The sequence below is a fragment of the Lolium perenne genome, chromosome 7 (genome assembly GCF_019359855.2).
Source record: "Lolium perenne isolate Kyuss_39 chromosome 7, Kyuss_2.0, whole genome shotgun sequence".
NCBI lineage: Eukaryota > Viridiplantae > Streptophyta > Magnoliopsida > Poales > Poaceae > Lolium > Lolium perenne.
Genome location: NC_067250.2, coordinates 184,112,031 through 184,126,271, shown reverse-complemented (window position 1 = coordinate 184,126,271; position 14,241 = coordinate 184,112,031). Strand labels below are relative to the sequence as shown.

The following is a 14,241-nucleotide window of genomic DNA, read 5'->3' as shown; positions in this document are numbered from 1 at the left end:
TCCATTGACCAAAAACAATGAAGAAAGACAAGCACTGAATCATGTTTTTGTACTGTGATGTAATCAGGAGAAGCAATTGAGAGTGAACATGGGGATTAGCAAACTAAAAGAGAAGGTGAAGGATCATCAAGAGAAGGTGATCCAAGTTACTCTACGAACCACAGCCATTCTATGACGGTCTTCGCATGAATTTACACAATAAAACTGCTACTAACTATATTACATATTCAGTTGCACAGTGCGGCAAAGATTGCTGGAAGCAACCCCGTGGAGTGGATGGAGAATGCCGACCGTTGGATTGTCGGGTTTCTTGCAAAGTTTGAGGAAGGATGCCACATGATGGTAAGCAATCCACGAGTAATTTATCCATAGTTTATCAGTACAGTACTTTGTGACTATGAATTGTGCATGGTTTGTTCATTTGATAGCAAACTGCGATTAAAGATCAAATTCAGGAGGGGCTGAAGAGGCAAGCCAAGTCAGAACCAAACCTTTCTGGATTAGACTCGGATTCATAAAGATGCTTTGTGGAGATCATATTCCTGCAGTAAATGTGTAGTGTTGAGATTAGAGTGTGTTGCGATAGCCTTGTAGGACATCGAAGTGACCATGGTTTATACTAGGGGATTATGTATTATTGAGAACAATAAAGTTTCAGGTGATCGATCAATCTCTTTTTATTAGTGGTTTCTAATTGGATCTAGTACATCCTAAAAGAGATAATTGCTCAGATAAAATTGGAATTGCAGGAGATGGTCTTCATCTTGTGAATATGTCTTCCAATAGATATGTGCTATTGCTACCAACTAAATAAAGTTAACACACTTTCCCTTCCTTCCACCGGTCAGAATGGAAGGATATGATTTTCAGGATAACTGTAAAGACACCAGTGTTACCTGTTTTGGTAGATATAGATAAGCTGGAAATAGGTCTATTTGCTGAATTTATGATAATGTATTTTCATCTGAAATTTAAAGTCGATACATGAGTGAAGCAATAAAGTAGAACTAAATTTCAAACCTGCGCATGGAGAAGTCTGTTACTTTGGAAACATTGAAAGAAAAATACTTATATTGATTCATATTCCTACTGTTTGACGAAAACATTCTGCCCATTTATCCGAATATTTTTTAGGAGAAAGAGATACAAACAGAAGAAGCTATTACTAATATTGCCACAAACAATAAATCCTGATACTAAAATATCACATATCACTTTGATCATTAGGCAACACATGCAAGAATTTGGCAGAAGCAGTTCATCATTATTCACCCTGAACTTGCGTTTTACATCAAGATGCTTGCTGTTGGGGAAACTATTGTCTTCAATGATTTCATCGTATTATTGCCAGTCTTCATCGGTGCCCTCTGAAATACATGTATACTCTCTGCAAATAGAATTCAAGGATGTCACCGAGCCACGGAAAAATGTTATGTACATTCATTAATTGTGTATGTAATAGCAAGCTAAAGACGCAGCAAAAGCTGATCCTGTATAATTAGGAAGTGAAGATACATCCAAATTATAATTACGATCTTGTATATTTCTTCCTTTGATCACGATGTAAATAAATGGAAATGATGAATGATATGTTCATGCAAGGCAATGGCGAATAAGTCAGGCAACTCGACTCTGGTTTTCAGCATCGTCACAACCAAGCAATTCCATAAGAGCAATAGTAGTAACAATCAAACTAAAATATTTCATGGCAATATAATTGTTGAAAGTAATGAGGACATGAAATGGACATCACACCTCAAGCACCCAAATGCTCATCATCGATTCTACAGTGAACAATACAAATCCAATTAGATAAAGTACCTGCATCACAGAAAGGACATGAACTAAGGGTTCACAGAGTGTTTCTGAACTAAAGTAAAGATATGATCATAGTTAACAATAATAATGCAGAATAACATACCCCAACAATCATATCTCCATTAAAAACCTCGATAGCAACAAGAATTCCCCTGAATTCACGTAAAGAAACTGTACAGAACTATTGCAGCGGAAAACTTTGTCAAGTAAACAACACTTTACTTATCAGACTTACGTAAGAGTTTTCCCCATGAATATTATTGGAGGAGCAATTGCAGCAATAACGCAAAATCCAACATGCATCTGGTACATAAAAAAAGCCATCATTATGCTCATCTCTTATAACTTATAAGTGCACTACCATAGGATCAATGATAAAGACTCAGAAAAGTGCAATAGATTCAGATTTTTTAGATCAAAATTATTAGCATATGGAACATATCCAAGTGGGTAAAACTACCGAGTAGAAGACGAAAAATTGGCCGAAGGTCACCATGCTATCAGTTCTGGCATACAAAAACAACATAAGTTAGTTACCAAAATGGAATTTGCAAAGAGAATTGTCTCGCAAAGAATATTTACTTGGAACTAGTAGGGTAAAAGAAACCTCATGGCCTGGTACAGAGGCCTGTACCATAGTATGTATGAAAGAGGACAACCAAATATCGCATAGATGACAGCGAGCAGAAAAAGAACAATATCTGCCATAAAAAGAAACATAAGGAAAAAGATGCATGCTGAAGAAATATGGTTGTCTGGCAAGATATTTAGCACCTTCCCCATGAATTGATTCCACCGATACAGCAAATACATTCCAACTGAGACATACAACAATTCCTGCAAGAGAGTAGCTGATGAATAAAACTGAACCTGAGGACAATGTTGGTTATCTGTGGTGAAAACTATCAACAATAATCTGATTGGAGAAAACGGTTAGAAGAGTAAATACCTAGCCAGCTAGCAAAGGCTGAATATTGCAACTTATGGGCATGGATTGGTATTTCGTTGGCTATATCATGATGTATGATGGGGAAAAATGGTGGCCAATTTTTCACTTCAACAGTGACACCGGCTGCACAAACGGATGGATTTTTCAGAAATCAGAGACAACATTAAACCATGTTGGAGATATAATGATGATCTTGTAGAACTACCTCTGTCCATTGCATTCTCCCTTTGTATGATATCCTGCAAAGAATGTCACACTTTTTAGAACTTTTAAGTCAGTTTTAGCAATTAGTATGATATGCTGAACTTTTTTTAAGTGTCATCATAGAGTTCTTTTTTGAGAAATATACAGCAGCACGAATGAACACATAAGACTTCAGGATTACAATCTAGTAGTTGAAGTGATTCTATAGGATTTGATATGAAGTCTCTTTTTCGAGAACATAGGATTTGATTTGAAGTGAAAAAGGTGACCGAACCCGCTCCCTCCTCTTCAAATCCTCCTCCCATGATAAGAGCTCTTTCTCCCGCTTCTTTGGATCCTACATGAAGTTAGGAATTCTCATCTAGTGTGCCAAGAAAAGAATATAAGCAACTTATGCAGACGGTGAATTGTAGTATATATGTACATATAGTGGGATGTCGATGGTGGCGCCATGCTTGCCGCTGCCTCCAAAGCCCCCTGGGATCCAGGATTTCTTTGCCGGAGCTGGTGCTGATGCTTCTCCATTCTGAAATACACTACACATGATCAAATGATATGAATGATATTTTTCGGAAAAATAACAAGCAACTGATACCTTCATGATACTTCAGTAAATTGTTACTGAAATAACACCCTGCTTAAAGTCAGGCTGCGTAATGAACTAATCTACACCACTTCGGGTCAAATATTTTAATAAAATAAACTAAAAATGCTTTAATAAAAATAACAATGATTAGATCAGATGTATAGAATGGAAAATCAAGATAGAAGAGATAGTTCGTTCGATTTAATTTCAACCAATCTATTTATTGAATGCAAAACTTTTAATCAGAAATCATTGGATAAGCCTTCCTCACTAGGACGTTTCGATCTAGAGCAAGTTCTTTATCTGCGAAGAGAAACATGTAAGATAAATTGTGCATACAATTCAGAGTCTTATATGGAAAATCTGATAGCCTCGTACAGGATCATCTGAAGGCATGGATTTTCTGAACAGAAGTTAATCTGGACAAAACCCAAATGTTTGCAACGGAAATTCTCATCAAAACCCAAATAAGAACAAGAATCATGTAGAGTCCGGCATACCGCGGTTGGATTGATATTCTCTCCTTCGAGCGAATTGGTGCTAGGAGACATTGAGAAGATCCCTAGGCATGAATAAATCCCAGCGTTGGGACGAGCAGAAATCTATGCTGGAAATAGAACTGTGCATGGTCGATGGAAGTTAGTTATTTTCAGTTAAGGATTGGCTTTTGGCGCTTTGGTCCTTGTTAGTTATTGCTGTCCAATATTATCCATTGCCTTTTTGTATTTTTACATATCGTCCTTTTTTACTTTATTTGGCAAATACATGAAATCCAAACAGAAATATAAACTTCTCGCAGAAATTGAGCAAATTCTCTTATTACAGATGGGTGGCTAGTTATGATTTTTAAAGCAGTTTAGGACGTGGACGTCCTGCATGTTAAGAGATCATAAAAGGCATTCCGTTGTGTTTCTGCTCCCTATCTCTGCAATCAACACATGATTGTAGATAAACATTGGTGCAAACAACTCCAATTTCTACGCTGTATGAAGAATTCACCAATGTTTTCGAAACAGAATTATCTAGAGACAACATCTTTCGAGATCAATTTCATGCTCCAGCTGAAACATGTTCATCCACAGAGCGGAGAGTTTAATACAGAATGTGCGCTGTTTCGGGAAATGAGACAAAATGGCGTCTATAGAAAATCAACCCAAATTTAATGCAACATTATTATGTCATACCAAGTAGGATGACAGTCACATATAACATTCTGCCATCAAGCGTCATACACAATACACTGGCAGACATTGTGAACCAAATAAGCACGCAACAACTTCCAAATTTCTTCTGTGATAAAGTACAGTATCTTCTCTACTTAGTGATGGTGGTCTTGAACATAGCGAAGGCCACAGTATTTGCACACGGCAGGTTCATCCAGATCAAGGCAGATATACTCAATTGGATGGCCAAGGGCAGGGTTTTTATCTGTAATCCAAATGAAAACAGTCAGATTTGCTGAAAACGCATAACCATGAGTATGTTAGTATAATCGCAAGCAACAATGCAGCCAAAGCATGATAATGAGAATGCGTAAAGATGGCTAGAGTTTTCAATGCTTTTTTGTCGCCTACCTCCTTCACAACAAACAATCCGCCCTTCAACCTTGATCGGTGGCACCTCATTGATCAGTTCCATTGGAGATTTCTTGCTTGTGTCCTGCAATAAATAAAACCAACAAGAACTTTTTTTCAAATACTGATGACATAAGAACAAGAGTCAGAACTAATCACTATCTGCAACTAACAAAGCTCACATGTTAGGTAACTGGGCTACTTAAGGTGTGAATATAACATGACAAACTGTTAAGCTACTCAATCATGGCCTGACATGAAACTACTGCAAGCTACGTGGTACAAGTGTTATCAATACAAATCTGGTATCTTCAAGGATATGAGAATTCTAGAGCTCGACAATTTACTTTCAATGATGACATTGTCACAGTTCAAGCAGCATTAGTCTTTAGTCTTTACTCTGTGCAACTAGTGATTTCTCATCTTTATTGCTTTACTGGTCATTGCCTACTTACAGTAACAGTAAACAATAATCAAAAGAGTCTGAAAATGATATTATCTAAGTTGTACTTGCATGCATTATTAACTCCGTAAGATCCATCTTTTAATACAAGGTGAAAACAATTCCACTTGATCAACAATGGTAGACAGCACATATCACTAGAAGGGAGAACCAGATATGTATCAGTTAAAATCAAGCAACACACATCTTTTGAAAATAACCTGACAATGGTTATAATTAAGCCAAAGCTAGGAACAATGTAGCAACATCATAATATGCATAAAATAGTAAAAAAAATAGAATGAGCGTCCACATTACCAAATAAGAAAGGGGCAAGAAAATATCATGAAGATCTCAAGAATTTAGAAACCTAATATGCCTTCTTTCACTAGAAACTTCTCACCAATTGGAAATAGAACATCTGGTATGATAGCTACTCTTTTGAAGTGTTGGTTTTACTCACAAGGCATGAGCCATGTTGAATTATACTGTATTAAATATCTAAGAATCTAGGTCAGATGGGCAGATTGAGCATGTCATCATATTGCACATGTGTTATGTTGACACCACAGATCGTTAACATGACTCTGCTGATCGTTAACATGACACCGCAGATCGTTAACATGACAACTCATAACTGAAAGACAGAGCGACCAAAGGAATTCAGACGATTGAACATCCAGATACATAGCTGGCACTTGTTAGAATCCATAGAAGTGTTGCCATTCCTAACCCTGTCAGAAATTTTATGACAAGAGCCGCATACATCAAAAAATTCCTCCTAGAGGAGTTCCAAACTGATAATTGATCAGCATCTGAATTCTATAAATAAAACGGAGTATGAAAAATACATGTGTAGACTCACAGCATGTGCTATCAACAAGCTTACGCTTATCGATTTATCATAGCAAACCTAAAGATGAGAGTCATCTGAGACCTCCAGATCTACCAATAAACAGCAGGAACTGAAGCCATTATTACATACAGCTAGCCTCAGGGAGTCATACTCGTCCCAACAAAAACACATATTGCTTAAAACTAAATGGGGAACACAAAATCAATTGCGCAACTAAACACCTAAATAGGAGTTACGAGCAAAACCGATCGCCAAAAGCGCACACCGGACACGTAAATACGCGATCTTTCGCATCGAATTTAGGAGAATCGCACGAGAAAGGCGTTAACTCACAGAGTCTTATGAATCTGACCAAACTGGATCGGAATCTAGGGACTGGAGAGCGGGGATGAGAGGATGGGTACCTGCATCCACTTGGCGGTGTGACTGCCGACGACGGCCGCAGCGCCGACCGCCTTCTCTGTTGCGAGGCCCCGCGCCGCGCCGGCTTGGCCGGTACCGGCTAGGGTTCTGAGGAGCGTCGGGAGCAGCCTCCTCGTCGCGGTCGCCATGGCTGATATGGGAGGGTAGGCAGGTCCTCGTCGGGTGAGTTCGGGAGGAAATGGAGACGAGTTTCCTTTTTCTGTGCATTGAGCTTACCTCTTGAAAACCCGGCCCAGCAGCCAATCAGTTCAGCCCAATTATGCTGGGCCTAAGTCTAGCTGATTGAAAACCCGGGCAAAGGCCGCACCCCGACCCTAAACGCACCCCTCCGCCGGCCGCACCCCTCCCAACCCTAAACGCACCCCTCCGCCGCCGCCGCCGCCGGTAGCGCCACCGGGCAAAGGCCGCGGGGCGTGGCGGCGGCGGTGGCCTCTCCTTCTGCTGCCAGGACGACGGCAAGGAGCCTCTACGCTCGGCTGCGGCCGGACGGAATTGGAGATGGGCGGCGGTGGCAGCCAGATCGGCCGAAGCGGCAGCCCTTGCCTTCCGCCGGACTTCACCGCAGCAAGCGGAGGGGCCGGTGGCGGCGGCGGCCGAGCCATGATCTGCGCCACTTCCCCCCCGCCTCTAGGCCGTGTGTGGAGGTGATCTCGGGTTTCTCTCGCGTCACGAGGTCGCCCGGGGCAGCAGCCTTGGGTACGACGGTGGAGGTGGCCATCTTCTTCGTCGGAGAGGGTCGGCCTGCGGTTGGTGGTGGTGGATCTATCGATCTATCACCGCATTCCTGCGGCGTGATGGAGGAGCTTGGAAGCCGGCGTCGGTGTCGCTGGTGGTGGGTTGGAGTGGCCAGCCCGGGATGGTCGCTGACGTGGGGGTCCGACCTGAATAAAGGCGGCGGTCCTAGGGCCTCTCTTGCGTGAAGAGGAGAACCCACCGGAGGCTTTGGACTCGTGATCCGGCGGAGTGTTGAGTTCGGAAGGCTCCGCCGATGAATGTAATAGTGCTTTTGCACAGAGTTTGTTGGATCGGAGGTATTCGGTCGTGCGCACCCATGTTTTTATTCCGACCGATTGGTTACGGAGGGAGCGGCGCGAAGCTCTTTTCTTTGATTGACATCAAGTGACTATGGATCCATGATGAAAGTCGGAAGAGAATTTCATGAAGGTCAGAGGGGAGGACTAGCTAAGGGAGGTTCAAGTCTTTGTGATGTTGAGGGACTTGCTTGGTGTTTCGGGCTTCACAGCAGCGGTATGAAAGTGGGGGCGACAACACAGGTGAAGTGCAGAGTCCTACCTTTCAGGGTGAAAACCCAAGGTCTGGCCTTAATTGGTTGTGCCTGGCAATGTCCTTGGTGGAGGCATTTGTTTTGAGAGCGGGGACTAGTCTGTAATTCAGGTGTTGTCTTGGCGGTGGATGTATTGCTGTTGTTAGGCCCGAGATACTGTAGCGGGACTTTTATTTCTTAGTTTTCTTTTCTTGTTTTTGGCTGTGTGCATCCGTAGTGCCATTAGGGTGGTGCGTTGTTGCAGAGGCTGGGTGTAATTGGTATCTTCTTGATATTAATATATTCCCTTTATCGAAAAAAAAAGTCTAGCTGATTTCTCAAAGCAGTCTAGTATTGCTCAAAACAAAAAAAAAACTCAAAGCAGTCTAGCAGTTTTGTTTTGCTAAAGAAATACAGTTTTTTTTACTAAGCAGTGATGCAGTCTTAAAAAAAACTCGCCAATCTATTAATAATCATTAGGAGCAGTATAAAAAAATATGTCATTGAACCACCTAGAGAAGGCTAGAAGCACAAGAGCTAGCCGGAGGCGTACCATTGCCCTCGGTAGATCGAAAGGGTTAGACTTGCAACCAGACCAAGTGCCACTAACACCAACCGGACCTCGGGAGATCCACCGAGAAGACAAGTCCACATACCCTCCATCGGCGCTAGGCGCTTCGCAGGAGCGAGGATATGCTAGGGAAGACTTTATTTTTCTTTTGGATGATGCTGTCGCCTCACCATCACCAAAAAGGCACTAAAAACTAAAAAAAAAAAAAGAGAAACCCTCCCACCGGTAAGGGGTCGTGGTTCAAGGCACCTCCAAGGTCCTAAGGGAAACAAAGGCAGGGCGAGCCAGCGGCATCAGGGACCATACAAGTTCATAGTCATCTTTTACGCTACAATGTGAAGCATCTCTGTGACCTTTTTACCTTCATTTTCGTTTTCATGTTTGCGATTCTTGTTTGTATTGTAGAACTTCTTATCTTTCCGCAGTGGACATCATTAATGTAACAAATCGATCCAACATTTTTTCCCCAAGAAACCTTTCGAGGAGGGGCAGCAGCAATTCGTTTAGAAGAAAAGACTTTGTCCAGCTCGTAAGAATAAAACTAGGCATAGAAAATATACATTGTCCTGTTTGTGAGAAAAACATATTGCACAACCAATACTTTTGCAAATAAAAAATGTTTGTTGTGCCCAAATCTTTCCAAAAATGAGAGAAAGATGGAAGACGCCCTACAACTAACTGCTGGAAAATGCAAGATTCACGCTAAGAAGCAACCCTAGTTGAAATGTTTAAGTACTAGCGTCCCACCCCAACGTTCTTTCCTCCAACCATCTCCTGTTTTTTTCAGCCTTTTGAAGTGAGTCCTTTGATAGCTTAAAATGCTTCAACTCTAAGGGTTAACTTTGGTACTCCCTCCCTTTATATATATATATAACCACAACGTATTTTGAGATACAATTTTAACTAATAATTTAACCAGCATAATATTAGTTACATGTCACCAAAAGCATATCATTGGATTCATATTTGAAAGATCTTTCCAAAGATATGTTTTTATATTATATAATTTATTTCTTATTAATTAAATTGTTAGTCAAAGTGTTAGCAGGAAATACTTAGTGACCTTATATATAAAAACGGAGGGTGTACTTTGTTTGGATATGCTTCATTTCGGATAGGAAGGGCAGATTGACATTCAGACAATGGCACATGGATTCTATAACTAAAAAAGAAATACAGAAGATGTGTTGTGCATCCGTGGTGCCTTGTGCATTTTAGCAGCCATGTACGCCATCAATTCAAGATTACAGCACTCATGAATCCTGATCCAAGCACAATAAACAAACTCTCCCCTCTCCCTGCAACTCGTGATACTATTAAATTACGTACGTAAGGATTAGTTGTAGTGGTGGTTTTGGTCTCCTGCTCCTTCATCACCTTGACCCCAAATCCTGCCACCATGCATGAATCTGAAACGACAAACTCCTGCAGCAAGACCACCAAAACATTTCCAACCCCTCATGATCGACCAGATCTCGCCTCTGTTTTATATTTTTGTCTGGTCAATTAGTGATGCCGGACTAGTGCTTGTCTGGTCAAGCTGCCATCTGGCGGCGCACATGTGCACGTGTGAAGCGTCTCCGACGAATCTATGGCAAATGGGCCAAGCAGCTGGTCTCTAAGGATTGTTTTCGCTAGTACTATGTATTACGTACAATATCACTCTCGCTCTCTCTCCAATGCCATCGCTTGATCTGCTAACCGTTGGAAGATCACGCACGCTTTACCCAAGAGAATCCCTTCTTGATTGGCTCTAGGACAAGCAAGCAAGAGTCCATCATTTTCCTTGGCATCACCGTACCGGAGCCAGTTGTTTAATCCGGTCGCCACATGCATGGGGTGCTGGAATCAGTCTCACGTTTTGATGCATCAGGGGATAGGGCGTAGTATGATCTACTATTTGATCCCCGTTATAGAGGTGATGGGATCCATGCTAGGTCTTGGGGCGCAGAGAAGAGTTGAACGCACGGATCAGACCTGCGATCTTTGTTTTTATTTGTTAGCACAGTTCTATACCTAAAATTTGTTCTGAATAATTTTAACGTTGTAATCAACAACATCACAGAAAATGAAACTTTCTTACTCTTTCTATTAGATGCCACTATTTTTTAATGTAGTTTGGATTGCTTGAACTAATACTAATAAATATAATAATGATTTGTCTGATTTTTTTAAGATGTTAACTAAATCAGAACCGAGGGAGTGTGCACTTGAACATCCTCTCCATGCACTAGAGAAATAGCTCCTTTGGAGTTGGGTGCGGACAAACCGAAAGAATGCCAATTCTTAGATTGCGCTGTTATTCATGGTGAGAAAAACATTCCTCGTTGTATCCTCCAACCATGTAGATACCTTCGTAAACAGGCCGCGATGCTCCACACGCTGTAGAGATGACCATAAACGTAGCGTAGCTATGCACCGGTAGATGACATGTATAAGAAAATCTTTTTATCGTTAAAAACCTTGTTATTTCTATATCGTCATAACGATCAAATAACGACAACCGCACTCACCCTAATAAGTACCTTAAACCTAGGATCCACACCATTGAGCCAATTGTTGAATATATTCGCAATGCTTCGTGGTGCGTAAAGGTAGAAACTATATGGATGGTTGACCATATAGATCTACCAAATTTATACGGAAAAAATAAGTGCTTTATAGTCTCGTCATGGTGATAAAAGATACACGTTTTACTTTCCTGACAATTGCATTTTGCAGGGTTATCTTTGTAAGAATTACCCCTCGATGAAGCTACCACACAAACACTTTATTTTTAAGCGGGATCTTCATCTTCCAAATTTTCTTATTATTACCAACTGGTAGATCGGGTTGGATTAAAGCTTTGTACTCCCTCCATCCCACGAAGTTTGTCTGAGATTTGACAAAATTTAGATGTATCTAGACATCAGATAGCATCTAGATACATCCAAATTTTAACAAATCTTAGACAACCTTTGTGGGATGGAGGGAGTACATACAATTCTCAGAATCCCCTGAGAATTTACCACACTCGTTAAGATTCCATCAAAATTCATCGGATCCCTACATCAAATGGACCGAATCAAGCTGTTGTAACAAATCATTCCAAGATGCTTGTCGAGGACCAATGAGACTTCTTCTGAACGACACATTTGGAGCGGAAGTTTCCATCACCTTAGCAAGTGTATCGCTTTTGTGGCTCACAATATTGTAAAATGCCGGATATTGTTCTTCAGGTGTGGCATTGCCTAACCATTTATCCTCCCAGAACCTAATCTTTGATCCATCCCTAACTAATAGAGAAAGACCCATATGGGAAGATGAATTTCTTCATCGCCATAAGCCCATCCTAGAAGTGTGAGTCACCAGGTTTCCAATACCTCTGATACAACGCACGTGTGCCAACGTACTTTCTCCTAAGTAGGGTTCGCCAAACCCCCACTTCAGCAAAAAGCTTGAAAAACCATTTACTAGGGAGGGCCTTGTTCATGACCTCTCAAGTCATCCTTGGTCTTTGTGGCGGCAAACCGCACTCCACGTGGACAATCGATATTTCCCTTTCTCACTATCACCTTGCAAGAAAAATCTTGATAAAAATAACCATTCATTTTAAGACTCCTTTTTGAAGTTGGAAGACTAAAATCATATAAAGTACCATGTTACTTAGTACTGAATTCATAAGAACCAGTCTTCCACCCAAGGATAGTAATTTTCCTTTCTAGCTACTTAATCTAATTTGCAGTCGCTCCTGATGGGTTCGTTGCATAGAAAACAAAAAATCTAAGATTGCAACAACAAATGCACCAAAATCATATATAGGAGATGCAAGCAACGGATAAATCATGGTTGAGATTAAGTAACCCTTGAAGACCCCAAGAGTTAACAAGAATGGTTGTCGTGGTTGATGTAGTCGATCACTTGCTGATCTCAAGATCGTGCAAAAGACAAACGCTACAAAGGGCATCACTTTCATACTCGGTCACTGATGGCGTTGGGACTCCAAGTGCAGAGTGTTGTGTGAGCAGAGTATTTTCCCCACAAGGGTGACTCGAGGGTTTGTATCGAACTTGCGGGGAACTGAGCAAAGAGCTTTCTCTCCCTCTCTTCTTCTAGCAATCCTGCAAGGTAAAATAAAGGCCTTGTGTCCACAACTCCACCGTGTGGTTGTCAAGCACAATGTTTCGCTTAAGTAAATAAAACACAAGTAGTAATAAAACAAGTAAAACTAGATAGAATAAAGTAACTAAGTAAAAAACAGTAAAAGGGTTGACCATTTTGGTGTTTTGGATGCAAATAAGAAACGTAAATATTTTGTATTTTCGGATTAAAATAGTGCAACAAATAGAAAACAAGATAAAAGCAATATAAAGGTGGTTCTTATGATAAAAAGTGAGTCGGGGTTCATGGTTCACTTAACTATTCTCTCTTTAAGTTATACTGGACAATAACAATTCATCAATGAGATATGAAGATGCAAAATAATAACATGTGAAATATACGCATTCATATGGGCATCACGTTCTAACATAGAGATGATGCAACCCATCTCTCTTATACTCCACAAAAAGGGAAAAGTCCATGCAATCTTGTATTAAGAATTAACAGAGCATAGCCATAAGTACTTTGATATGATGTTTAAATATCAAATATGCTACCTTAAACAAACAAGATCATCACTTTTGTCACGTCACAAACATAGAAATGCATTCACTTTATTCCTAGTGAGGTAGCAAAAGAAAAGTCAAAACCATAATAGATCATAAATTTGTTGTCATCATCTAATCACTAAAACCATGCTACTCCATCTAATACACACATCATCCCACACACACTCTTGCATATAAGTTGGATCAGAACAAATACTTAAGAACGGGGTACATAATATGCATCTATCAATACATATTGCACATAATATGATCAGATCTCATAACACAATATCATAGAATAAGGATCCACCACATAGGTATTACAAATATGACCATAATCATGTAGGGCAGCTCATATGGCACTAAGAACTATGAAGAACATGAGAGAAATAGATCAAGCTACTACCATAAACCCGTAGTCCAGAGATGGACTACTCCCCCTTGATCATGGTGATGACGATGAAGACGTTGGAGAAGGTGGAGATCCCTCCGACGGTGATCTCGGCGGAGTTTCCCCTCTAATCTTCGTTGCTGCTGCCTCTATTTTTGTGTTTATGTCTTCTACGGCGCTCTCCTCCCGAGAACTCTCCGGGGCTATATATATATAGTTATTTTTAGGTCAAAATACGTCGGTGGGCGAAAGAATCAAGTGAATTGGATGATTGACGGTCAAAAAACACCTAGTGGTGCGCCCTATAAGTCTGGACGCGCCACCTGGTGTCTTTTGGGCCTCAGGCCCATCCAGGTGAGCTTCCAGGTTCCAGGGTGCTTCTCCCGATGAAAAAATAACGCTCCAAAAATTTCAGGTCAGTTTGACTCCGTATAGGTCTCTGGAAGTGAAAAATACGCGAAACAGAGAATTCCTGTTCTGCGGAGTTATAAACCAAATAAAGGGATCATTGGTAAATTCCCATAAACCAATGTAA

At 40.8% G+C, this 14,241-nt stretch overlaps 2 protein-coding genes across 2 annotated transcripts; both read right to left on the bottom strand.

Annotated features, from left to right (window-relative positions):
* Positions 1-1,053: 1,053 nt before the first annotated feature.
* Positions 1,054-4,177, bottom strand: LOC127314925 (secretory carrier-associated membrane protein 5-like). Its single transcript, XM_051345473.1, has 12 exons — positions 4,058-4,177; positions 3,396-3,497; positions 3,246-3,308; positions 2,973-3,006; positions 2,768-2,890; positions 2,593-2,655; positions 2,426-2,519; positions 2,279-2,324; positions 2,054-2,121; positions 1,922-1,970; positions 1,756-1,821; positions 1,054-1,387 (listed from the first exon to the last, which is right to left on the bottom strand). The coding sequence occupies exons 1-12, from the start codon at positions 4,106-4,108 to the stop codon at positions 1,355-1,357; spliced, it is 792 nt and encodes a 263-aa protein (XP_051201433.1). The 5' UTR covers positions 4,109-4,177; the 3' UTR covers positions 1,054-1,354.
* Positions 4,178-4,593: 416 nt separating this feature from the next.
* On the bottom strand, positions 4,594-7,047 carry LOC127314924 (NADH dehydrogenase [ubiquinone] iron-sulfur protein 6, mitochondrial). Its single transcript, XM_051345472.2, has 3 exons — positions 6,834-7,047; positions 5,132-5,216; positions 4,594-4,985 (listed from the first exon to the last, which is right to left on the bottom strand). The coding sequence occupies exons 1-3, from the start codon at positions 6,978-6,980 to the stop codon at positions 4,876-4,878; spliced, it is 342 nt and encodes a 113-aa protein (XP_051201432.1). The 5' UTR covers positions 6,981-7,047; the 3' UTR covers positions 4,594-4,875.
* Between the last annotated feature and the right edge of the window lie 7,194 nt (positions 7,048-14,241).